This window comes from Corvus cornix, chromosome 24, assembly GCF_000738735.6.
Source record: "Corvus cornix cornix isolate S_Up_H32 chromosome 24, ASM73873v5, whole genome shotgun sequence".
Taxonomy (NCBI): Eukaryota; Metazoa; Chordata; class Aves; order Passeriformes; family Corvidae; genus Corvus; species Corvus cornix.
The window spans coordinates 376,551-399,551 of record NC_046353.1 but is presented as its reverse complement, the minus strand read 5'-3'; the positions used below and the strand labels follow the sequence as shown (position 1 = coordinate 399,551).

The window sequence follows — 23,001 nt, the reverse complement described above, 5'->3', positions numbered from 1 at the left end:
CCCACGGAGGAGCTCCGCTCCCCCCGCTTCAAAAGAGGGGGCTCACCCAGGGGCTTTGCCCAGGGAGACTTTTAATGTTCTCCAAGACGATACTGTCATATTTTAAATGGACAACGGGGAATGGGTTCAAATTGAAAGAGAGTAGGTTTGGATTACGTATTAGGAAAAAATTCTTTACTGTGGGGGTGCTTAAGCACTGTAAAAGGTTACCCAGGGAAATTGTGAACGCCCCATCGCTGGAGGCGTTCAAGGCCGGGTTGAATGGGGCTCTGAGCAACCTGGTCTAGTGGAAGGTGTCCCTGCCTTTGGCAGGGGGCTGGAATGAGGTGGTCTTTAAAGTACCTACCAACCTAGACCATTCTGTGATTCTACGACTGTATAAAAAACGACATGAGGAATGCTGCAGATACCAGGCAGCATCTGTCCCACCTCAACCCTGCTTAAAAGGCTAGACCCTTCCATCTGACACAGATGTTCCTTTCTCCTAAAAAATACTAACAGCACTTCTCTGTGACACAAGGACAGAGTAGTTGTTTCTCCAAATCTTCACCACAGCTTTGTTACCCCGTGAAAAGCCCTGAAGTGTGAGTTAAGACATTTAATACTGAGACCAGAGTTTGGCAGGACTGCACTGCTGGTATTTTTACAAACACTAAAAGGTGACTTCACTGGGGGTTTTGGGGGGGATTTATACATGTATTCAGTGAGAAACAGGTCACATTTGCTTTGCCCTCGAGTCCATCAATGCCGCGATGAGTGCCACTTGGCCTCTCTGTAGCTCTCCCTGCGGTAGTCGTAGCTCCAGCCGTCCCGGTGCCTGTCGTCGTAGTGCTCCTCCCGGCCGCCCCGGTAGTGGTGCTCGGCGTCGTGGCCCCTCTCATCAAAGCCGTACTCATCCCGTTTGCCCCGGCCGTAGTCGGGGCCGCGCTCCCCAAAGCGCTCGCGGCCGAAGTGGCGGGTGTCTGGGGGGTAGGGGTGGGCACCCAGCCGGCCCTTGCGCAGGGCCGGCCCCTCAGAGCGCCGCGGCCCCGGGGAGCCCGGAGGGGCGTGGAAGGAGTGCGGGTAGCCAGGAGGGGCAAAGCCGGGCTGCTCATATTTCCCCCCGAACTGCGGTTGCTGCCGAGCCGCACTGTTCATCTGGAAGGGAAAGAGGGAAAGGCATGCTTGGTTTGGTACACTCGCTGCCCAGTGCAGTGCTTGAACTAAACCCTGGGCTGGACCCTAACTCACACTGTAAATACCAGGAGAACGGAATAGGTTGGTTTGGAAGTGAGACCGAATGCAAGCTTAATAACCACTACCCACTACTTCACCCACAGCTGGACTCCCACAGCCCAGAGCCCTCCCAACAGACCCCCAACTGTTCCAGGAGCTTCAAATCTTCTGGAATTGTCATCTCAGCACTCCAAAAGTACATTCCCACAACCTGTGCCTCTGAGTGTGCGCACGTACCACTGCTTGTCTCTGCAGGCTCGACGGGAACCCTGGTGCGGCCATGCCATCTGGAACCCTCTCATACCTGCACGGAAAACAGATCAGGAGTTTCAGCCTTAAACACACAACAGCTGCAGTCCAAGGGGTGTCGGTATCCCACTGGTGTTCCCTCCACAGGGAAGAAACACCAAATTGCCCTTGGAAGTAGCCAGGAACGCTGTGAGCCATGCAATGTCTATCTCCACTCCACGCTCCTGTGCCAACAAGACTCATACCTGCTGCAGTTGGATGCTGGATGAGGCATCCCAGGCGGGCTGGTGCCAGCAGCTGTGAGCGGGGGACAGGATGGATTGATATCCTGGGCTGCATGACTGCTCCCTGGGGAGAGACAAATATTTCAGGAGACCCACAAATACCAGATAAGGAACTTGGGTGTGAACTTGCAGGACATCAACACGTTTTGAATTGGCTCTCCAGTTTCCACGTGTTTAATTGGCTCTCACATTTCATCAGTGACCTGCAAAAGCACATGGTCCAGTTACCAAAATATGGCACTGCAACTGTCTTAATTCCCACCAGGAAAGGGCAGAGATATTGTAGCCAATGTGCCTCATTTAACCACCACCAGATGCAATTTTTAGTGCTTGTGTGATAATTTATAACAGATCTCAGAGGTGCTGCAGGAATAACCAATAAAAACACAAAGAGAAGGCTCAGCCAAGGGGGTTACACCGGCCACGAGGGACAAAAAGTCCCTGGTGGAAGCACTGGGACAGGAGTGTGTGAAGGGAGCAGAGCTGGCAGAGGAGGGTGAGCCTTGGTGAGAGGCTCCTGCAATTTCCCCGATTAACTGTGATTCTGTTGCAGGCTGGGGGCAGTTGACAGCAGTTCACTTTCCCTCTAGAAAACGGGTTATTTAAGGTTCCTCCGGTACCTGATCGGAACTGGATGCGCATGGGCCGCCCGTACAGCTTGATCCCGTTGAGCAGCCGCAGTCCGTACGGCACCGACTCCTCGTGCTTGAAATTGACGAAGGCGAACTGCTTGGGCCGTCCATCCCGGTCCTTCGGGATCTTCACGGTGATCACGGGACCCGCCTGGCATCGGGGGCGAAGGCATTAAGCAAACACCGGGAGGGAGCGACCGCCGCCGAGCACGTGCGCCCCGCCGAACCCTGTCCCGCGGCGGCCGCCGTAGCCCCGCCGGCCATGGCGGCCGCGGCCCCCCCGCCGCGTCCCCCCCCGGTACGCACAGCACGGGCGCCGGGCGATACCTGGTGGAAGAGCTCGAAGATGAGCTCCTCGGTGACCTTGGGGTCCAGGTTCCCCACGAACAGCGTCCGGTTCGCCTCGGCAGCCGCCGCCCCCATCGCCGCGCCGAGATCTGAGCGCCCGCGCTCGCCAGCGGCTGCGCCCCCACCCCGCGCGCCGCGCTTGGCGTGACGTCACCGGCGGCGCGTGCGTGCAGGGCCCGCCCTTCCGGCGGGGGCGGAACGGGAACGGGGCAGTGGGGAATGGGAACGGGGAACGGGAACGGGGCAGTGGGGAACGGGGAACGGGGAACGGGAACGGGAACGGGAACGGGGCAGTGGGGAATGGGGAACGGGAACGGGGCAGTGGGGAATGGGAACGGGGAACGGGGCAGTGGGGAACGGGAACGGGGAACGGGAATGGGGCAGTGGGGAATGGGAACGGGGAACGGGAACGGGGCAGTGGGGAATGGGGAACGGGAATGGGGCAGTGGGGAACGGGGAACGGGGAACGGGAATGGGGCAGTGGGGAATGGGGAACGGGAACGGGGCAGTGGGGAATGGGAACGGGGAACGGGGCAATGGGGAACGGGAACGGGGAACGGGAATGGGGCAGTGGGGAATGGGAACGGGGAACGGGAATGGGGCAGTGGGGAACGGGGAACGGGAACGGGGCAGTGGGGAATGGGAACGGGGAACGGGGCAGTGGGGAATGGGAACGGGGAACGGGAATGGGGCAGTGGGGAACGGGGAACGGGAACGGGGCAGTGGGGAATGGGAACGGGGAACGGGAACGGGGCAGTGGGGAATGGGAACGGGGAACGGGGCAGTGGGGAATGGGAACGGGGCAATGGGGAACGGGAACGGGGAACGGGAATGGGGCAGTGGGGAACGGGGAACGGGAACGGGGCAGTGGGGAATGGGAACGGGGAACGGGAACGGGGCAGTGGGGAATGGGAACGGGGCCATGGGGAACGGGAACGGGGAACGGGAACGGGGCAGTGGGGAACGGGGCAGTGGGGAATGGGAACGGGGAACGGGGCAGTGGGGAATGGGAACGGGGCAATGGGGAACGGGAACGGGGAACGGGAATGGGGCAGTGGGGAACGGGGAACGGGGAACGGGGCAGTGGGGAACGGGAATGGGGCCATGGGGAACGGGGAACGGGAATCGGGCAGTGGGGAACGGGGAACGGGAACGGGGCAGTGGGGAACGGGAACGGGGCAGTGGGGAACGGGAACGGGGAACGGGGCAGTGGGGAATGGGAACGGGGAACGGGAACGGGGCAATGGAGAACGGGAACGGGGCAGTGGGGAATGGGAACGGGGCAATGGGGAACGGGAACGGGAACGGGGCAGTGGGGAATGGGAACGGGGCAATGGGGAACGGGAACGGGGCAGTGGGGAATGGGAACGGGGCAATGGGGAATGGGAACGGGAACGGGGCAGTGGGGAATGGGAACGGGGCAATGGGGAATGGGAACGGGGAACGGGGCAGTGGGGAACGGGAACGGGGCAATGGGGAATGGGAACGGGGAACGGGGCAGTGGGGAACGGGAACGGGGCAATGGGGAATGGGAACGGGGAACGGGGCAGTGGGGACGGGGGAACGGGGCAGTGGGGAAGGCGGGAATGGGAACGGGGCCAGGGACGGGAACGGGAATAGGAATGGAGCCAGGCATGGGAAAGGGAACGTGGACAGGACCGGGGCCTCGTGAGCACGGGCTCGGCGGCAGCTGCGGGCGCAGAGTGCGGGCGGGACGGGCCCGCGTGTGCCGGGGCGCACGGGACGTGCGAAGCCCCCGCCTGCGGCCCGCGGGCCCCGGGAACTCTCTGATGACCTGTAATTAGCCAGTAACTGGCAATAGGCCCCGTTTGCCGTAAGGAAGTCGTTGATGCGTCACGTGCACCGGCCCCGCTATCGCGACAGCGCATCCCTGTCACCAGCTTGCGTCCAGGTCCTGCCGCTTGGCAGCCAGTGCCGCGTTTTCTCCGTTTCCCCGTTATTCCCACGCTGTTGTGAAACTGATGGGAAACTGAAAGGGTCTGAGGCAGCCAGTTAAAAACCGGGATGCAGGTGAAAAACCCCCAGATGGGTTCTTTGGGAGCAGGGAAGCCGCGAGGGCTCTGCATTCCGGGGGGGCTGCAGTGGGACACCGGGGGTTCTCCCCGGGGCCTCCAAGCCCAGCTGCTCCTATGGCTGGATCCCGTCGGAGTGGGACTCACATCAGCCTTCCCAGGGATTTCACTTCTCCAAAAAGTGGGGGGGGGGAAAAGTGGAAAAGTTGGAAAGCATCCGGTCGGCTCTCCCCAGCCACTGCAATCCCCTGGGTATCCCAGAAGATGCCGGATGTAAAACGGGTGTTCTCCATCTGGAAAAATTTTGAAAGGGGCAGTTGAGCCTTCATTTTTCATTAGATCCCCCCGCGTTGCGGCAGATCCGATTTCCTTGTTAATTGGGTGCTGTTCATTTTCTCCACTTCATTACTTGCCGCCGCACCTAGAATTTATATCCATTTGGTTTAATCGCGTTCGCCTGGTTAAATTCCAAACAGTCACTCGTTCAGAAAGGGAATTATTACCTCGCTTTGCCAGGACTTCCACTTTGCCTTAATTTCCCTGGAGCCTCATTTACTTTCGCTCTGCCTGTTTTCTCTCTCTGGGTCTCCTCAGGCTTGGCTGGGAGCGTGTGGCGCTCATGCCACCCTGGCTTGTTCCACGTGCAGGTGCCACGGCCCTGGCCAGAGACCACGGTAGGAGCTGGTGGGCTCAGGCATTGCCTGGTGCAGCCTCACCGAGCCCAGGCTTGAAAAATACACAGTGAGAGAAAAGGAACCACTTCAGGTGCTTCAGAGATGCTATTGGAATTCTGTTGTGCTTGTTTGCGTCACTTTTTGGTGCCCTTTTTGCTCTTCAAAGTAGCAAAGTGGAAACCCCCATTCTTTGGCTGCCTGTTTTCACTCTTAATGTGCAGGCACTTGGAAATATTGCTGAGATTTCAACCAATTCCACTTGCCAGTTTCAACTTTAGAAGAGGCTTGATGGTTTATTTGTTTGGAGAGTTTGTTTTGGGGTTTTTGTTTGCTTTTTTATGTGTTTATATAATTATACCCTTCTTCCTTCCAGGCACTATCCCTGTCCCTGGGCTGGGGGGAGCTGCTGGGGTTACCCCAAGCCTGGGTGCTGTGTGTGCTGCACAAATCCCAGCTCACAGACACAGCTGGAGCACTCAGGAGTTTATTTAGTGCCAGAAAAAGGGCTGTAGTAGGTGTCCCCAAGGGCAGTCACCATGACCAGGTGCCTCCCTGGCTTCAGGAGGGTGCTGATGTTCCTCAGGGCACTGCGGAAGGTGCCAGGTCCTTGCAGGCACCCTCCAAGCACAGGGTGGAGACGATGCAGTCGGCTGGCAGCAGGGACACGGGGCCCCTGGGGTTAACTTTGGTCACATCACACTTCAGAACCTGCTTCACCGTCTTCCTCAATTTCTCCTGCTTCTCAGCCCATTTCTCCCTGGCAAGAAAATGCAAAAATAAGTAGATGAAGGCTCATTCTGTGGATATTTAGCGTCTGTGCCTGTGGCTTCCTGTCACCGCACACAGCCTGTGCCACTGCCATGGTTGGTGACAGGCAGTAAGACACCAGCCTCACCTGTCCCCTTCCAGTTCACAAATTTATTTCACTGCTGGCTCCCAGTGAAAGGCTCCTGCTTTGTTCTTCAGCCACTTCTTCGTCTCCTGGTGGTTCTGGTCAGTGTAGTCCAAGGTGATCATCAGCAGACAGGAGCTGGTAGGTGGTGGGGCCACAGCCGACATCTATCAGGATGTCACCTCTCAGCCCATCTGGTGCAGAGTGGGGGGCAAACCATCCCGGTGAGGATGGAAACTGCCCCAGGGCAGAAACATCTCAGAGCCCCTCAGGCTGTGTTCCCCCTAACCCAGAAATGTGACCCCAAATGCCACAGACCCATGGCACAGCCCCATAGCCCAATGCCAGGGCTCCCTGGCCACAGCCCGGCCCAGGGGCAACTGCTGCAGTGGGTCCACAGCCTGTGGCAGGGGCAGTGCCAGCTCCTGGGGCAGAGGCACTGTCCTCATGTCCCCCGGCCCCAGCTGGGCTTGATGGTGATCCCAGAAACTGTGGCACAGCTCCAGCTGCAATTCCCTGTCTGCACGGACACACGTGCAGGCAGAGGGGTGTTCTTGACAAAGCAGGTGTGCGTCTGTGTCTCTCACAGCTCGCTCCATGTTCGGCAGCCCGGGAAATGATGCCGTCCCACGCCTCCGAACGCCTCGGGAGTGCTCACTTAAGGAGAAGATTTTACGCAGGTTCCCCAAGTTCAGCATCATAAACGCGCTTGCCCCTTCCCGGCTGGTGCTCATGCTGTAAAATTCTTTCAAATACTCGCGAGGGTCAAAATTCCGCTGGTAAAACTGCCTCCATGAAGATCGCTGGCGCTTCCATCCTGCCGAGAGCCAGCTCGGCTCCTCGCTCCTCCCGTGCTCCTGTTGTACTTTCAGTTTGCACGTCCCCTCTGCCTGCTTCGCTCCAGCTCCAGCTGGACACGTTCGTCCGCAGGACTTAGGCTCGCCCTCCAGTTTTCTGCTGAGCCTTGCTTTTTCATAATAACTCACTTCTGCAGCCCCCGGCAGCCTCTCGCCCGCCGTCCTGAGCAGCACGGAGGGGACACGGTGGTGACAACCCCTTCGCCGTCACCGCCACAAAGAGGCAGCAGAGCCCCGCACTTCTCGCGCTGACGGGTCCCCACAGCAGCTCGTCCTCCTCCCACTCGCCCAGCTGGAGCCGAAATGATCAAACAGTTTTAGGCTCATTACGGACTCCAAATCTATATAATTGGCCTTTTCTTTTTTGAGGATCCATCGTTAGAAGTGACAGCAGAGGAGCTGCCGCATCATCGTCAAACTAATAAGTGCGATTGTAGATCCAAGGTGCATTTGCTTCAAAACCCCCTCACTGAGCCAGACCTGCCCCTGCCAAACCCTTCTGCTGAGCATGTGAGGTGTATAGAGGACGTCAGCTTGAAAGATGAACATGGTAAAGAGGTTTTCTTCTGACAGCAAAGCCAACAATCAGTGCTCCCTGCAGCTGCAGTGCTGGGACACGGGGCCCTGCAAGAGCCCTGCTGGCCAGGCAAGCTGACCCAAGGGCATTTGCCAGTGCAGTACTTGGGTTTCAATCCTTAGAGCCTGGTTTTGTTCACTGAATGACATAATCTGGGGATAAAAGTACAAACTGTCAGCACCAAGAAGCCTCTCAGCAGGAGTGGCAGAGCATCTTGGAGCTGGCAAGACTTATTGCCCTCACTGTCAGCCTGGCACTGCCTGGTCCTGGGAATCGTAGAATCATAGAATGTTCTGGGATTGGCCTGCCATGGGCAGGGACACCTTCCACCAGACCAGGGTGCTCCAGGCCCCATCCAGCCTGGCCTTGGACGCTTCCAGGAATGGGGCAGCCACAGCTTCTCTGGGCAACCTGTGCCAGGGCCTCCCCACCCTCACAGGGAAGAATTTCTTCCTAATAACTGATCTAAACCTACTCTCTGTCAGTGTGAAGCCTTTCTCCCTTGTCCTGTCACTCCAGGCTGTAAATAGTAAATGCTCTAAACAGTCTCTTCCCATCTTTCCTGTAGGCTCCCTTCAAGCACTAGAAGGCCACGATTAGGTCAGCCCAAAGAGCCAGCCCCCGAGCTTGTGGCAGCCCCCAGGATGGTTCTGACACTCCAGCTTCCCAGCTCCATGAGAGCTTGGCTCCAGGCATCTGATTTCCATTTTCCCCTGTACTCTTATTTCAGTCAAAGTGTGTGATTAGGGCTGCACGAGCTCCATTGTCATCTCCACCTAAGTGCTGCTCTGATGGGTGGAAACAGCATCTTGATGTTTACAGCGAGGAATGCATCACTCTGCTTTCCTGGATAACGCACAAAATCTGCCACTGCAGGGAGGGAAAATCACACAAAAAAGGAGCAACACCTGCGGAAGGCTGGGGAGGGAGGAGGGGAGCTCTTCCAGCCTATGGAGGAGCACCTTGGCCTCATCCCCCTCACCTGGGCAGCAGCTGGGAGATTATAAAGGGCAGAGGGAGGAGGGTTGTTTTAGTACTTGCAGCACATCGAGGTGTTTCTGAGTTAGGCTCTACACGGCCTCTGCCATAAGCACAGCTCCTGTTGGTGTCCCAGAGGAGGTTTGGAAGCAGCCAGCTTGTGTGGCGGAACACTGGCCTAGGGAGGTGCTGTGGTGAGGATAAGCGTCCTTTAAGGGCACTACTGGGTGCTGCTGCTTTTGCGGGGGTTGGTTCAAGGTGGCTGGTTGTTTTGGTTGTTGTAGAAAACATTTTGAGTTTTCCCCTGTATTTCTGTGGTCAGAAATATTGTGCTTCAAGGTTCCCATCAGGGTCAGAGGAATCCACCCACTGCTGTGCCCTTCCCTCTGCCCCCTTCCTCCCAGGGACAGATGTTTGGCTGAGTCTCTGTCGCATGGGCATCAATGGGATCTTATAAACGATGTGTAATTAACAACTGGCCGTGCTGCTGGGCCCCTGCCCCGGGTCTCGCTCCCCAGAGGCTCTGCCCACAGAGGGGAGCGGGAGCAGCCAAGCTCCAGGAACAAAAGGCATCTCTTCTCCACGTGGTGCAGAGGATCCCAAACAAAAGGTTCCCATTCCCTGCACTCCTCTCTCTGCTTCTCACTCTCCTCTCTGTGCTCCCACTCTTCGATGGGGATTTAAGCTGTTCTTCTCCTGGTTTGAATTTCTCTGGGCTGCAACAAGAAAGTAGCAATTAACTGTTATAAGGCTGTTTTATAGTCCTGTGCAAACCCTTTCCATCCACTCTGCTTTAAATGGGTACATCTTTTATTCCCAGTTTTCAGGAGTGTAAAACTTTACAGCATTTGCTGCAAACCTTCATACTTTGCTTTGCGGTTTATTGCTCCCTCTGCGGATATATCTCACTCATAAATACGGCTTCCAGCTCCCAGTACTTGACTAGGAGCCGCAGTGCCTCGGAGTGGTTCCGTTAATGGGACTTTGCCTCCATATCGTGGTGTGATTCATCCCAAACCTCTGTCTCTCCTCTGCTCAAAGGTGCAGAGCTCTGTAGAAGAGCTGTGGCAGCAGCAGGTCACTCAGCCAGGGCATTCCAGTGCCGGCAGCACTTCCCTGTGGCTCTGGGAGGTGTCGAAGGTGGCTGTGGAAAGCTCAGTGTGAGCTGGGGCTCTGTGCTGGGGTGGCTTTGGGCACTGCCACTGTGGAGCCTTGGAGCAAAGGTTGTCTTAGGTGGAGAGTTTCCTCTCTCTCCTATGGATTTTTTACAGGTTATTTATAAAAAACATTTCTTTTCCTAGGATTAGCATGGAGTCTCTCTGTTCTCCCTGTACTAAGAGGGACAAATAAAGAGGTCAAATCTTGAGGTTCCTGTGGGTTTAGGTCGGACATGGGTGTGTTGTTTCTGACCCCCCTGTAGTTTTTATTTCCATGGGAACATTGAGGAGCTCTTTTACCCTACCACCCATTTTTGGAACACTTTGGAGATGTGCTGTGCTTGACACAGGCTCAGGTGTCCATGAATGGAGCCAGCCAGGTTTGTGGACACCAAGCGCCAGTGCCTTTGTTCTTCAGCAGCCAAGCCAAAAGCTGAAGCTGAAGGTGGAGGCAGAGCAGGGTTCTGTGTACTGCTGGTCCTGCCAGGGCTCTGGGAAGGGGACAGAGCACTTGGCACCCGTGCACTGGTGGTGGGCTTAAGGGGAGGAGTGGGGGTCCCTGCTGCAGATCCCAACCAGCTGCCATTATTCTGGGACTGTCATGACACAAAGGATTTGGAAAGGTGTGGGATATTAAGTGCAGCTTTCAGACCCCTGCATCCTACATGGTAATTTCCTTGCATTACAGTGATGGCGGCTTTAAAACCACCCTCCTCCCATCCCCTTTTAACAAAACAGAAAAGCATTTAGGGCCGATTTGTTTGGAGTCCAGAATGGCAGCGATTACAGCAGCGTGGTGCATTTGGGGTAAATAGAGTGATACTGGTGTAAGAATGACCTCTGTTGAAAGGGTGACACAGGGTAGGGGCTGCTGCTTATCCCCTTGCATGTGCCCTGCCCCATTACCAAAAGCAGGGTGCTTTGTCTCATCCCTTTGAGCATCCCACCACTGCATTAAAGCTGCTTTACCAGGGAAAAATAAGATCTATTTTAAAAAGCCTTGGTTGCCTGTGTCCATCCCCACAGGCAGGCCAGGTGCTCCCCTCAGCCCCGCAGCTGCAGGAGGGAGGAAAGCAGGGAGGGCACACGTTGGCAGCACCGCGTTAGCGGATGGTTTATGGGACCATTTGCCAGTGCCGGTACCTGCCGATGAGGCTCCAAATGTCAGAGCTGGGCGAGGGAACAGGTGGGCTCTGTGCATCTCTGGGGCCCCACTTATTCACAGGCAGTAAATTAATGACAGGAACAGGGACAAAGTCCTATTCTGGGTGCCGGTGACTGAGCAATTCCCTTCTGGCAGGCGGAGGGAGGGAGACCTGCCACTGTCAGGCTGCCTTTGATTGTGTTGTCTGAGCCAGCCTTAAAGGTAGCCCGCACTCGAAACCAGCTTTGCTCCTGCTCAGGGCTTTGGAAGCAATGGCAAGTCTCGCTTAAAATAATGAGCACCTCTGCTAATTACCTGAGGCTGCCTCTTTGAACCGCAGGCTGTCGCTTGCATCATCCCCATAAAGGAACCGAAGGTTTCCGTCAATCCCAGAGAGACAGGAGATGTTCAGAGCCAATGACATCAGCCCTGTCAGGAGAGGGTGTAAACTGCACCTATACAGACCTGGTCCTGGTGCCAGGCATGGGGCAGGAGGTGATGCTGAGAAAGCCCTCTCCCGGTATCCACTTTTATCCCACCTGCCTCCAGGAAGGAGAGCTGGCGCTGTGCAGGAGGGAAAGTATGGGTGAGGGTGTGCTTTTGTAGCGAACAGGGCCAAAAATAGTGGGGAGAAAAAGAAAAGTACAGGAGTGATACCATATTAAACAAGCTGTACAACAAGCTGTCGTACACAGACAGACCCAGTATCAGCGCGGTTTCGGTTTTGTCTGTGCCATCTTTATAGAATTCCCGAGGGATTGTGAGCTGGGAGCAGTGATCCGGCGCCGGATGGGAGAGCTGTGCCGGCGGGAGGCAGGGAGCGCTGGGCTCTCTCTCTCGCCTCTAGGAAGCACTCTGACCTCAGGGAAGTGCTGCTGCACTCCCCGAAACGGGGAGGATCGCTCCGAGCAGTGCTGCGAGTGTGCGCAGGGTCCTTAGGCTTGGCAAAGTGCTTTTTTTGGAGAACCTTGGCTTGGGAGTGGGCGAGAAGTGAGGTCGAGGGATCCCAGCATGGCAGAGCTTGGGTCTCGGCAGTTGTCTGTCAGCTCAAGGGAGAGGGCTCTGGGAAATGCCCCATGGGGATGCACCAGCCTGGTCCCAGAGCCGGGAAACCCCTTCCCCTGCAGGGATTCCCTCCGAAGTGGGGGTGAGGCGAATGCCAGCCTTGGAGGATGTGGTTAGATACGGGGGCCTGGTGCCTGGAGAGGTTGGATCGCTCAGGAGCCACTCTGGGCTCTGCTGACGAGCCTCCTCGCCCTGCAAAGTGCAGGAGGGACGAGGCTTCCCGGAGCAGGCGGCTGCGCCCCGGCCCGATGAGCCCGTGCAGATGGCGGAGAGATAAACGACACCATCTCCGTACTGTAGTGGCTCGGCCGTAATTCCTGAAAGACATTTATTTGGAGGCAGCCTTCCCTTTTTCAGGGCTGTGACTCCTCGGGCAGGGGGAATTGCGACGGGGAAGGTGGAAAGAGCAACCCGGCGTTACTGATGAGACCGGTGCCCAAACCCCCATCCATTCCTCTCCTCCAATTTTCTCCTCTGACAATTTATAGGTTAGTTTGATGCTTGAATAGCTGAGTCTCTCTAGTAATATGTATTCTCCGTAAGTATTCCCTGCTGTGGCATATCCTAAGAGAACTCCATCAAATAATTATCTTCCCTTTTATTTATTCACAGTCTTTTCACTCGATCTGCATCACGATAAAATATTCCAATGGCTTCCTCTTAGCACTGAGCCTTCCCCAGATTGTAAAGTGTATTTATGTACAGTATTAAATCCGCCCTGTGCTGCTCTTTATCTCGCCGCTCTGCCCGTTCGATGCTGCCGTCGTGCACTGGCCCTGGCCACCTCCTGCCCTGATTCCCTGTGCCACGGGTGGAGCCTGTGCCACGTGCCCGAAGCCCAGGGCAGGAGAGGTCTGCAGGTGGCCAAGACCCGGCTGCAGCTGGTGCTAAGGGATGGAGAGGGGCAGTCCCACCAGGGAACCTTCCTGTCCTCCCTCGCCAGTGCTTCCAGCCGGGATTTTGCTGCCTGGCAGAGCTGGGCTGCCCACCGTCAGCGGGAGACGTGACTGCAGGGCAGCTGAGCGCAATCAGAACAGGGAAGAAACCAATAACCTCCTGTCTCCCCTCCAGAGGTGCTGGAGGAGCAGCACTACTCTTCTCCAAGGACTCCGCGGGTCTCCCTGTGGAGCCAGTGGCCTCTGGGGAAGGATGAATCCCTAAAAAGGGGCTGCAGCTTTTCATACTAAAAGAGGCTATTTCAGGGGATGATGTGCAGAGTCTGAGCGAAGGTTTCCTATGCTGATGAGCACTTGGAGTGCTTGGAGCGGCCCTCAGAAGGTGCAGGCATGCTGCAGCACAGCTCTGACCTGTGGTAAGGGATACCCTTTCTCCATGGGATAGCAGGTCCATGTTTGCACCTGGGATTGCTGCAGGTTTTGAAAATAGTCCTTCCAACACCAGTATTTCCTCTTTGTCTTTCTGTGGATTTCTGTGTGCTGCACAGCAGCCTAACAGGGAATACTTGGTGTTGTGCATCCCTCCTTGCTGCTTTAAAAGACCCCATGCAGGAGCAGTGGCCTCTCCACCCCGGGATGCACAGAAGGCATCTTGACATCTCTGCAGGCATGAGTTATCCAAGGGCGTTCTGGACTGAAGGGGCTCTTGTGGTCACATTCAGAGTCTGTAGCAGTGCCAGAGATTCTGTTGGGCCAGAAGAGCTCTCCCCACTCCAGGGCTGAGGGAGTAAAAGCATGTTTAACTGTGTTTTTAGCTTTGCTTCTGCTGCTCTGCCCACAGGAGCATTTCCTGGGAGCCATGGGGCAGCAGCAGCACTTTCTGCTATGCTGTGTCACTGTGATGCGGGAACAGCAGTTATTAGGTTGGTCACAGAGAGAAGTAGCAGTGACCATTCACAACTGTGGCTCTTCTTCCTGGCTTTGCCCACAGTCAGCTTGGTTGGTAGGCAGGTGGGCCAGGGAAAGGGGTGTTTCCCAGAAGAGGGAGATGCCAGGGTAGAGGGCCAGTCATGGTGAGGAGGATGAGGATGATAACCATGATGCTCCAACTCACTTGGCTCTGGTACCTCTTTGGAGTGGCATCCCCTCAACTCCTGGAGAGCCAAGTTCCCCAGCAAGGGTTAACAGAGTGTATAAAATTGATTGCGATTTTAGTAATTCAGTATAATCACAGTCTACCAGCAGGTTGCTTTTCCAGCAGGAGGGTTTGGAATTATTTTCTGGAGTTTGCAATATAGAACTTAAATTAAGCCTCAGAAGTCAGAGGAGCTCTGCTGCATCTCTAATGTGGTGCTAAATTCTCAGCAGCACATTCCCTGTATTAAAGCCTTTGCTGGCAATTAGGTTCATTAACTATCACAATACCTTATTTATTACTCGGCATGCCATATGGTTTCCCAGCTAAAGAATGGCACCCGTTCTAGCACAGACCATTTGGCATCATAAAAATGTTAACAAATAATGTTATGGCTCTCAAGGGCAAAAGGGCTCGCCGGGCTGCAGGTCTGCACGGCAGGAGAGAATATGAAAACATTTTTCTTCTATGGCAAAATAAAGAATTCCTCGAGACAGAAGTATTCAAAGACTATCCCGCTTGCATCACGCAAATGGGAGTTTTATACATGCCCATAATGGTTCTGTCAATATTTGCAGCAGGCAGCGCGCTCACTCATCTCCTTTCCTTCCCCTCGCTCCCTCTGAGCACGGACAGTGTTGGAGCACCAACAGGAAGGACCCACCTCCATCTAATCGTGCCGCGTTTATGCCTCTTGATTTTTATTTCTTCTGATGCCACTGGCTCTTTCATGTATGCAGCTCTTGGGGAGAGGATTAATTATCCAGCACCAGCCTTTATTACTGTCCAAGCTTCAGCACTGGGCACTGCACCGAGGCACCCAGTGTGTCAGAGAGTGTACATGGCATCAATGCCTACACAGCAGAAGAGAGAGAGTGTGTGTGTGTGTATTTGTGTGTGTAGGGGGTGAAGCTGCACCAGTAGAAACAGCTCTTTGGGACCCCCATGACAGAACATGAAGTTAGGCATTCTGACCCTGAAAAGGGGGAAATCCTAATTGTAGTTAGTTTAGTGCTCTTGGGAGGAGATCAGGACCTGTTGCAGCCCAGGCTGTGAGCGTCACACAGGGTATACCACACTCGGTTCCTATTTTCAGCAGGATTAGGATTACGAGAGCCAGGGACATCATTTCAGGTCACAGGGACTCGGACTGTCTCCTCTTGGGTACTGTGTGGCCAACAAGGAAAAGGTACTTCTCCATTCCTGTTCTGTGAGTGGATTCTCCTAGAATAAACGTGTCCAAAGGGTGACTTTGGCAAAGTGCAACTTAAAGTGGTACTGAAAGCACAGATTAAACCAGACTTTGTGATCCTGTTACAGTACCCCTTGACAACCTCTGAATTTCCAGAAATGGGTCAGAAAGCCGAGTTTGAGGCACAAGTAGCACTGCTGCCAAGTTTCCTAGGCGATGCTCATTTGGTGCCTAGGTGAAGTTGTTTCCTGGATCCTGCTCTTCACTGATTCCCCCGTCAGCTTTCTGATTTGCAGGAAGACAATTCTTCCAGCATGAGCTGAGGAATGGCTCTGGGCTCCTGCAGGTGGGCCCCGGTGGTCTGTGCACAGGTAGCTGCAGTAGCACAGTGCCAGCTCCCCGATTTCCTGCCGAAGATCGGGTGGGTCAGGGCATGCCCAGGGCTCGGTGCCCTCCTGCCAAGAGGAGGTGGTGAGGCTGGAGCAGCTCTTGGATAACTGCCATGGTGATGACCGCTTCAAGAATGCTTTGGTGTACAGAACAGCTGCTCTTCCCGTGGGTAGTGGCAGCAGTTAGGTGTTCGGCTGGCACCAGGCTCAGCCTGTGTGCAGCAACTTCACTGTGCCCTGGTCTGTCGGTGCCCACTCCAGAGCCGCCTGTGTCCTGCTGGAACTGCTCTTTCCAGGGAGGGATGTGACAAAGAGCTGTATTGCTGCAAAACTCACAGGCTTTAAGCCAGCTTGGATTATTTCTCATCACCTCATCTGAACTCTCAAGCAATGTGGGTGAAGTATTCTACCTGCCAGTTCACACAGCACTGCTTCCCATTGGGATTCCAGCCATTTCTTTGGGAGCCCCTCTGTTTTGTTTTTTATTGCAGTGGATGGCACACAGTACTCTAACATAGGCAGAGCCTGGTCCTGAGAATAGCTGTGCTCCACGGGAGGATGAGTGTGGCCAAAGATGAAGCTCTGTCCCCCCAGACAGTTGCTGTAATGTCCCCTTTCTGCTGGCCTCAGTGCCTGTCTCCAGAGTCTGCCAGTTCCTCTACCACCTAGTACGTCTGGGTTTTCACTATTCCATGTCCTCCATTTTCAGCTGATTGCCTTCTTCATGGAAGTTGTGATTTGGTTTTTTTCCCCTTCAGGTCCCTTGAAGAGACATTCCAAAATGTGCCCCTTCAAAAAGCCTCTGGGCTGGAATATCTCACCCCACCTCTCCAAGCAATTTCGCTCCCCACCTACCCTGTCGGTGTGTCCTTTGCAGAGCTGCAAGGACCCTCGGCCATCTGGTGATACTTAACCCAGTTTTGTAGGTAGCACGGTGATGCCAGTGCTCCAACACTGAACTTTTCATGGAGAATTCTTTGTGAATGGAGAGCTGTTTTCCAAATGGCAGAAAGAAATGGGATTCTGGTCCATTGGTGGTGGAATTGGCATTTCCCAACCAAAGGATGTAGCACCTGAGGCAGCAGAAGCAGTGGAGGGAGAGGCACAACAGTGAGAAAGAATGGACTGGGTTCCAAAGAGAATTAATACCTGGAGAGGAGCTGCGGGGTGGTGGAAGCAGCTGCACTCCAGTGACAGCCATGTCGCACACCCTGCTGCCTCCCCCCGTTTGCATCCCTGGCTGCTGGCAGGGACACGTGGAGCCTCTGGCCCTGGGCAGATAGGTCTTATCCAGGAATGACTTTGCAGGAGTGTTTACTTTCATTCCTGGGAGGCTGATCGAGCTGTTCCAGCTAGGAATGTGCCCTGGCTGAAGGGGGACCCTGCCAAGCTCCCTCCAGCATGAACATTGCATGGTCCAAGGGCATTGGAGCCCTGGCTGGACTCGCCCCCTGCTCCCAGGGCTGACCCCACTGCACGACTGGAATGTAAAAGCCTATGTCCATGGGACTTGTGGCAATGGATGTGTGTGCTGTGACCAAGCTGGAACACACCAATTCCTCACGACCTTTGGGAAGGATTCATAAATATCTGCCCTGAAAGGGCAGATTGTGAGCTGCCTTGCTGCACCAATGTTATCTGATTTGGTCACTGAGGAATCTGTGACCAGATAAGATACTGGGGGTTTATTGTATTTTCTGGTAATTATTAAGAAAATAAAATCAGTTAATATCTAACCTTGAACCTAGACCAAAACATTTAGCTTCAGACTTCGTTCTGCCTCTCTTGTAAATTCAAGAGTTGTACAGTTTAGAGGGCTGTTAGGAATGATGGAAGAGATGAACAGGAATTTAATCTGAGCCTAAAATACCATCATTATGCAGCTTGAGCATCTCAGAAATGAGGTCTGTGCCATGTGTGATGCAGCCACTCGATCTTTTTGTCCTGGTGCAAGAAAGGGAAGGAGGAGGAGGAGCTCCTTTGGCAGAAGTTTCCCCAGCTGTGAAGGCATTTTGTGTGAATATTTAATGCAGAGATATGTTAAGAGCAGGGAAAGGAGCGGGGGGGAAAGTCTTCCATGAGTGTGGGCTTTTGTTTGCCCTGTCAGAAACAGTAATGCGTTCTCTGTGCGCACACGGAGCACATAAATACATATAAATATCCTCTCCCCTGGAAAGGGAGAGCAGAGGACTGTGCAGCTGGAAATGGGACATGGAGCGCTGCTAGAGAGGAAAGATTGAATTAGGGCTGAAGGTGTTTACCGAGTGATTGGGATTCAGGATGTGGCTTGCTTCCCCCAGTAAATGAACTTGAGCATTATAAGGGTACAGAAACTGGCTGCTTCCAGTGGGACTGAGGATGCTGCTTGTGGTCCTGGATGACTTTTTGGTTTTAAACTCTAAAGCCATTCAGGGGCTCTTGGAAACCATCCTGTTAAAGGAAGGGAGAGTTTTAATTGTTGATCTTGTGCTCAGATAAGCATGCAATGAGTCTTTAACTCACCTGGAATTCTTATTAGAATGAAATTGGGCATGATCCTCCTGGAGAAGGAACTGGGTGGAGGTGCAGCCCTGTCCCCCCACTCCTGAGAGGACCAACCAGCATGAATGGTGTCTGGACAGACTAAGAACATCTCCTTCTCCAGTGCTGTATCCATCCTGAGGAGAGTCAAAACCAAAGGGAGACAGAGGAAAAGCAGGATGAAACTGGAACACAATCCCTCACTAGAGTATCCCCTGTTTTGGGAGGCAGAACAAGCCCCCAGAAGTGCTTTGCTGAGGTTCTGGTGTAGATTCTGCTCTATTTAAAGGACTTTTTTCTGGGATGAACTTTACTGAACACACATGCAGCCTCCACACCACCATAAAGTCGGGACTGACATTTAATGCCTCGGCACATCTCTTTCCTTGTCCCATGCAAGATATCAAATATGTCAGGTTAAGAGAAGAGAAAAAGAGGAAAAATAATTACACAGTAAATTAAACAAGGCCAACCCCCTCCCATTTATTAGGGCTTCAAAAGTTGCTACCTCTGGCTTGAGCTCTCTCAGATACATACCAAGGGTAACACTAAAAATAGGTCCTGTACTGATGGTTGGGTCACAGCCTGCTAGAGGGAGACATTTTTATTTAATTACAAGCCCAGCAGCACGTTGCTGGGGGGGAATACATAAACACGATGCTCGAAACCTGGCTGTAAAGTTTGTGCTTCTTCGCTGAGTCACTGTGGCTAAATTCCCCTTTGTGTGGGGGGATTTAGGGGAGGAATGTGGGAAGGCTGGCCCAGGCTGCCGCCCTCCTGAGTTACCACTCAGCTCATCCTCCAGCCCTGGCAGGCTCAGGGCCCTAAGCCACTAATTAGCCTCATTGTCTTAGGGCTGCAGCATCCATAACCTGGCACAGGGAGGGGGGAGCATGGAGGGACAAGCTCCTGGAAACCCATGAGCTGCTTGTATCTCCTGGCACTTGTGTTCCGTGTGTCACAACCCACTTCTCAACAGTCTCAGAGGGACACTGATCCACTCCTTCCGTAGGATGGCACTGATTCCACCAACCCTATATGCGAGCGAAGCTGTAACTTGGAGCGGTGCTCATAAGCAGGAAGGATTTTAGCGCACAGACCCCGGCGTGCAGCAGCCTCGTTTGGAGCCGTGCGGATGCGTGCAGGTACCCTGGCTGCTCGCTCACGTGGCGGCGACACGATGATCCTCATCTCTGCTGCCTGTGCCTCTGTCACATGCTCGAGCATGGCTGGGTGGCATCCCACATCCAGCCAGGGCCAGGAGGTTGACGGGAAAAGACAGGCTTGTGGGGAAGGGCAGATGAGGGTTTCTGCAGTGTGACAGCACACATGTCCAGTCGGCTCTGTCCGAATTATCAGGCTGGGCGTGTTCTCCTTTTCCACGACAGTGGGCAGCTCCTGTGCAGCTCCACTGGGCTGGCTACAGCCAAGCTTCAGCAATAACTTATTTTAGGATTAACTGCAATGTGGATAACTTGTGTCCCACCACCCCATGCCACAGCCCCCGATCCAGTTGCATCCTCGGCGCGACTCTCAGGTTCCCTTTGTGCAGCATGCAGGGGCACAATGAGGGGCCTGTTCCAGGCCCCTCCACTCCCCCGGGCTGCCACAGCGCGTGCGGGTCCAGTGGCCGTGCTCGGATGGAGCCTGGTGCTAATCAGTGGGGTACAGAGGAAGCTTAATGCACCGTGGCTGCACACTGAGCAGCTTTCCTGGGGCTTCTGCCCTCCCCCTTGCAAACAGCTTTGTGCATTTAGAATTTTTTTTTTTTTAAATAAAGTCTAACACATTTAATCATCTTTTCATAAGCTGTCAGCCTGCCGCGTGCCAAAGCAGAGCAGCACGCTCTGCCCCGGCTCCCAGCAAAGCAAATATGCCTGGAGAAATCCTGGTCCTGGGAGCGTGCATGCAGGGGATCAGGAGCTGTGAACCCCCCAGGAGTCTGGGGTGAGACCAAAAATAAGTTTTTGGAAGTCATGGATTTTTCACTGAAGTCGAAACAGATCTTATTTTGCACAGCATCCTTGCTCCAGTGTTTCATAACTCAGCTCTGCACCAGCAGGGCTGGAAAACTCAGAATACTGGAAAACTCCAAATACATCAAAAGCAAAACACAACTAATCCTAGGAAAACATGGGAATGTGCCTGTCCCCCACCCTGTAAGGAGCTGGTTCTCTGCAGGAGCAGGGAGAACAGGTCCAGGGGGCAGAGCTGGGGTGGGCACAGCTGAAGTCAGGGCCTAGCAAGCTGAAGAAGTTGGAGCTGTGTCCTTGCATCCCTCTATGGGGTGGAAGGTGGAGGTTATGTGTCTAACAGCGCTGGAGGAGTGTGTGTGATGGAAAAAAGCATTCGTCTGCAGAGAGGTGAAGAAGACATTGTTTTGGGCTTGATGGAGAGGAACTGCTCCTCTTCCCTTTCCACTCATACAGGGCGGGTGATGTTGGGGCAGCTTCTGGCTGAAGTTATCTTCCAGGATGTTTTTTGTGGACTAAGCATCCTGAGCAAGGAATTTCCTTTCTTACTGCAGTTGCAGAGACTGCTCAGTTTTACTCTCCTCTCCACACACTAGGTGCCTCTTGGAGAAGCATCCCAAGGCTGCCCTTGCCATCATCCCTCGAAATGGTTACAGGCTGCTGCATTGCCCAGTCCTTGTCTTCCTGCAGACCTGGTGCTGCTGGTCAGGTTATTTCCACTGGGAAAATAAATGTTTGTGTCTCCCTGTCCAAGTAACTGATTGGGCTGGGGGCTAGAAGTGGATCTGAATGGATGCGTCATTTTCCTGGGAAGGATGACCATGTTTCACCTGGTCCTCACACAGAAAGCCCTTCCTGAGGAACCACCGACTCAGGGGTTTAATGCTGGAGGTTAATAATAATCGCACCAGGCAGCACATCATTGCCCCGTATCTGGTTGAGAGATTTACAAGTGAAACTCGTGGCAGAGGAAGAAATTGCCTCAATCACTTGGAGTAATGGCACATGGAGAGGCACTTGGGCATGACTGCTACTTAACACGGAGCCCAGCTTGGCTTCATTTAGCTGCTGGTGCCTTTCTAATAAACACGTTACACTACAAGGTGGGGATTAAGATCAGAAAAGTAAATAAATTGGAAACTGATGGGGACAGATGGGAGGAAAACGGAAGATACTGGGGAGGAGTGAGGAGGGATTGACTCCCATGCCTGGATGTGGGGAAATGACCCTGAAGACCATGGTTATAGCTTCCCAAGCATCTCTGTGGGCCTCAGCTGTGGGCTGCAGGTGCTGGGCAGCCCACTGCCGAGGCACGCAGGGCGTCCCTGCTCAGGGTCACCAAGCTGGTCGCTGTCTTTGGCAAATGGTGGCCATGGGAAGTTGGTGTCTTAAACAATTCAGTAGCTTTTACTATATGTATTAGAGGAGCAACAAAAAAGTGCAATGCACCAGTTGACAAGAAGGACTGGGGGGTTAATTTTCAGGATGCTGCCTGGGAATTTAGCCGTGGGATTTCCATTATTGCTAATGGGACTCACGCAGCTTAATTTCATGTGAGCTACACTAAAAACATACCCCTAACCGCCTGCAAAATTTCAGTCCTGAAATCAAGCCTTTTAAAAGTTAGAGAAGGGTAAACAAACACCTGAAACCACAGTATCTCGCTATTTCCCCCTCTCAGCTGTTTGGATTTTCAAGTCAGGAAGAGGGAGGAACTCAAGCAGTTTGACACAATTAAAAACCCCATCCCGCAGGCACGCTGGCTGCCTGTGCAGCGCGTCCCTGCTCTCTGCCAATTACAGCGGCAGAGTTATAACCCCCGAAAAAATAGGAGTAAGCTGATGCCTTACCCTTAACTATAGTACGGCGAGCGCGGCGTTGTCATACGCATCTAATAACCCACGCAGCGCTGCCGTGCATCATGAGGCCTCCGTTATTAGGCTGTTCTCGTTAAATGACTGCTATCATCTGGTCCCAAAGTACATTAAATCCCATTATAATTATAAACACACTTCCCCATAACGTTCTCCTTAGATTACATTTGCGCTGCTTTACCCCAAGGGTATCTTTGTACTAATGCCGTCCGCGTTTGTTGTTTTAGCTGACGACGCCGGGCCCTGCGCTGGCTGTGTTGTGCCACGGGTGCAGCAGGGAGGGTAGGAAGAAGGGAGAGCTGCGCGGCTGCCACGCTGCCCCTCCCTGAGGATTACACAGGTCTCTGGGCACCGCCAAGGAGCTGAGACACGCGCAGGGCCGAGGGTCGAGGACGCTCAGGGCACACAGAGCTGCTGGGCTCGTGGCCCGCTGCCGCTGCCAGCGCTGTTGTCGGTGTCACGGTGTGGCCGGTGCCTTCCCGTGTGTTTCGCTCCCTTCCCGAGGCCGACCCTTGCGGCAGAGCCCCATGGCCCGTCCTGGGCTGCGGGCACCCGCCACATCCCTACATACAAGTGGTGCCGTCACGGCGTCAGTATTTCATCGCGGGGGGGGGGGGAAGGGAAAGCAGCTTCGTCGGGGCGACAACGTGCTCGGCGTCACACCATGTCACAACCACCGGCTTGCGGTCGGAATCCGCCACCGGACCCCAAACTGGGCTCTGGGGTTGGTTTTTACCGTCTCCACCCCCGGGGCCGGGGGTCCGCCCAGGCGCGGCGCGGGGGGCGGCTTTGTCTGGCGCGGGCGCGGCGGTGGCGCAGCCCGTCGGGGCGGTGGGCGCAGCCCGTCGGGGCGCGCAGCCCCGCTCGCACGGGGCCGGGGGCAGCCGCGCCGCTGCCCGGTGCCGCTCCCCGGTGCC

At 54.5% G+C, this 23,001-nt stretch overlaps 1 protein-coding gene and 1 long non-coding RNA gene across 2 annotated transcripts; one reads left to right on the top strand and one right to left on the bottom strand.

Annotated features, from left to right (window-relative positions):
* Window positions 1-583: 583 nt before the first annotated feature.
* Window positions 584-2,865, bottom strand: RBM7 (RNA binding motif protein 7). Its single transcript, XM_039565047.1, has 5 exons — window positions 2,708-2,865; window positions 2,369-2,531; window positions 1,710-1,812; window positions 1,453-1,519; window positions 584-1,137 (listed from the first exon to the last, which is right to left on the bottom strand). The coding sequence occupies exons 1-5, from the start codon at window positions 2,801-2,803 to the stop codon at window positions 742-744; spliced, it is 825 nt and encodes a 274-aa protein (XP_039420981.1). The 5' UTR covers window positions 2,804-2,865; the 3' UTR covers window positions 584-741.
* Window positions 2,866-4,339: 1,474 nt separating this feature from the next.
* Window positions 4,340-5,805, top strand: LOC120411235. The gene is made up of 2 exons (XR_005603616.1): window positions 4,340-4,640; window positions 5,409-5,805. It is a non-coding gene; the product is annotated as an uncharacterized LOC120411235 (long non-coding RNA).
* Window positions 5,806-23,001: the final 17,196 nt, after the last annotated feature.

What these genes read in the sequence shown, in the direction of transcription:
- RBM7 (XM_039565047.1), bottom strand. Translation starts at nt 2,803, where the DNA reads ATGGGGGCGGCGGCTGCCGAGGCGAACCGGACGCTGTTCGTGGGGAAC. An exon ending in GCGCATCCAGTTCCGATCAG is followed by an intron (nt 1,813 to 2,368) that starts GTACCGGAGGAA and finishes GTCTCTCCCCAG; the next exon opens with GGAGCAGTCATGCAGCCCAG. An exon ending in GCCTGCAGAGACAAGCAGTG is followed by an intron (nt 1,138 to 1,452) that starts GTACGTGCGCAC and finishes TTTCCCTTCCAG; the next exon opens with ATGAACAGTGCGGCTCGGCA.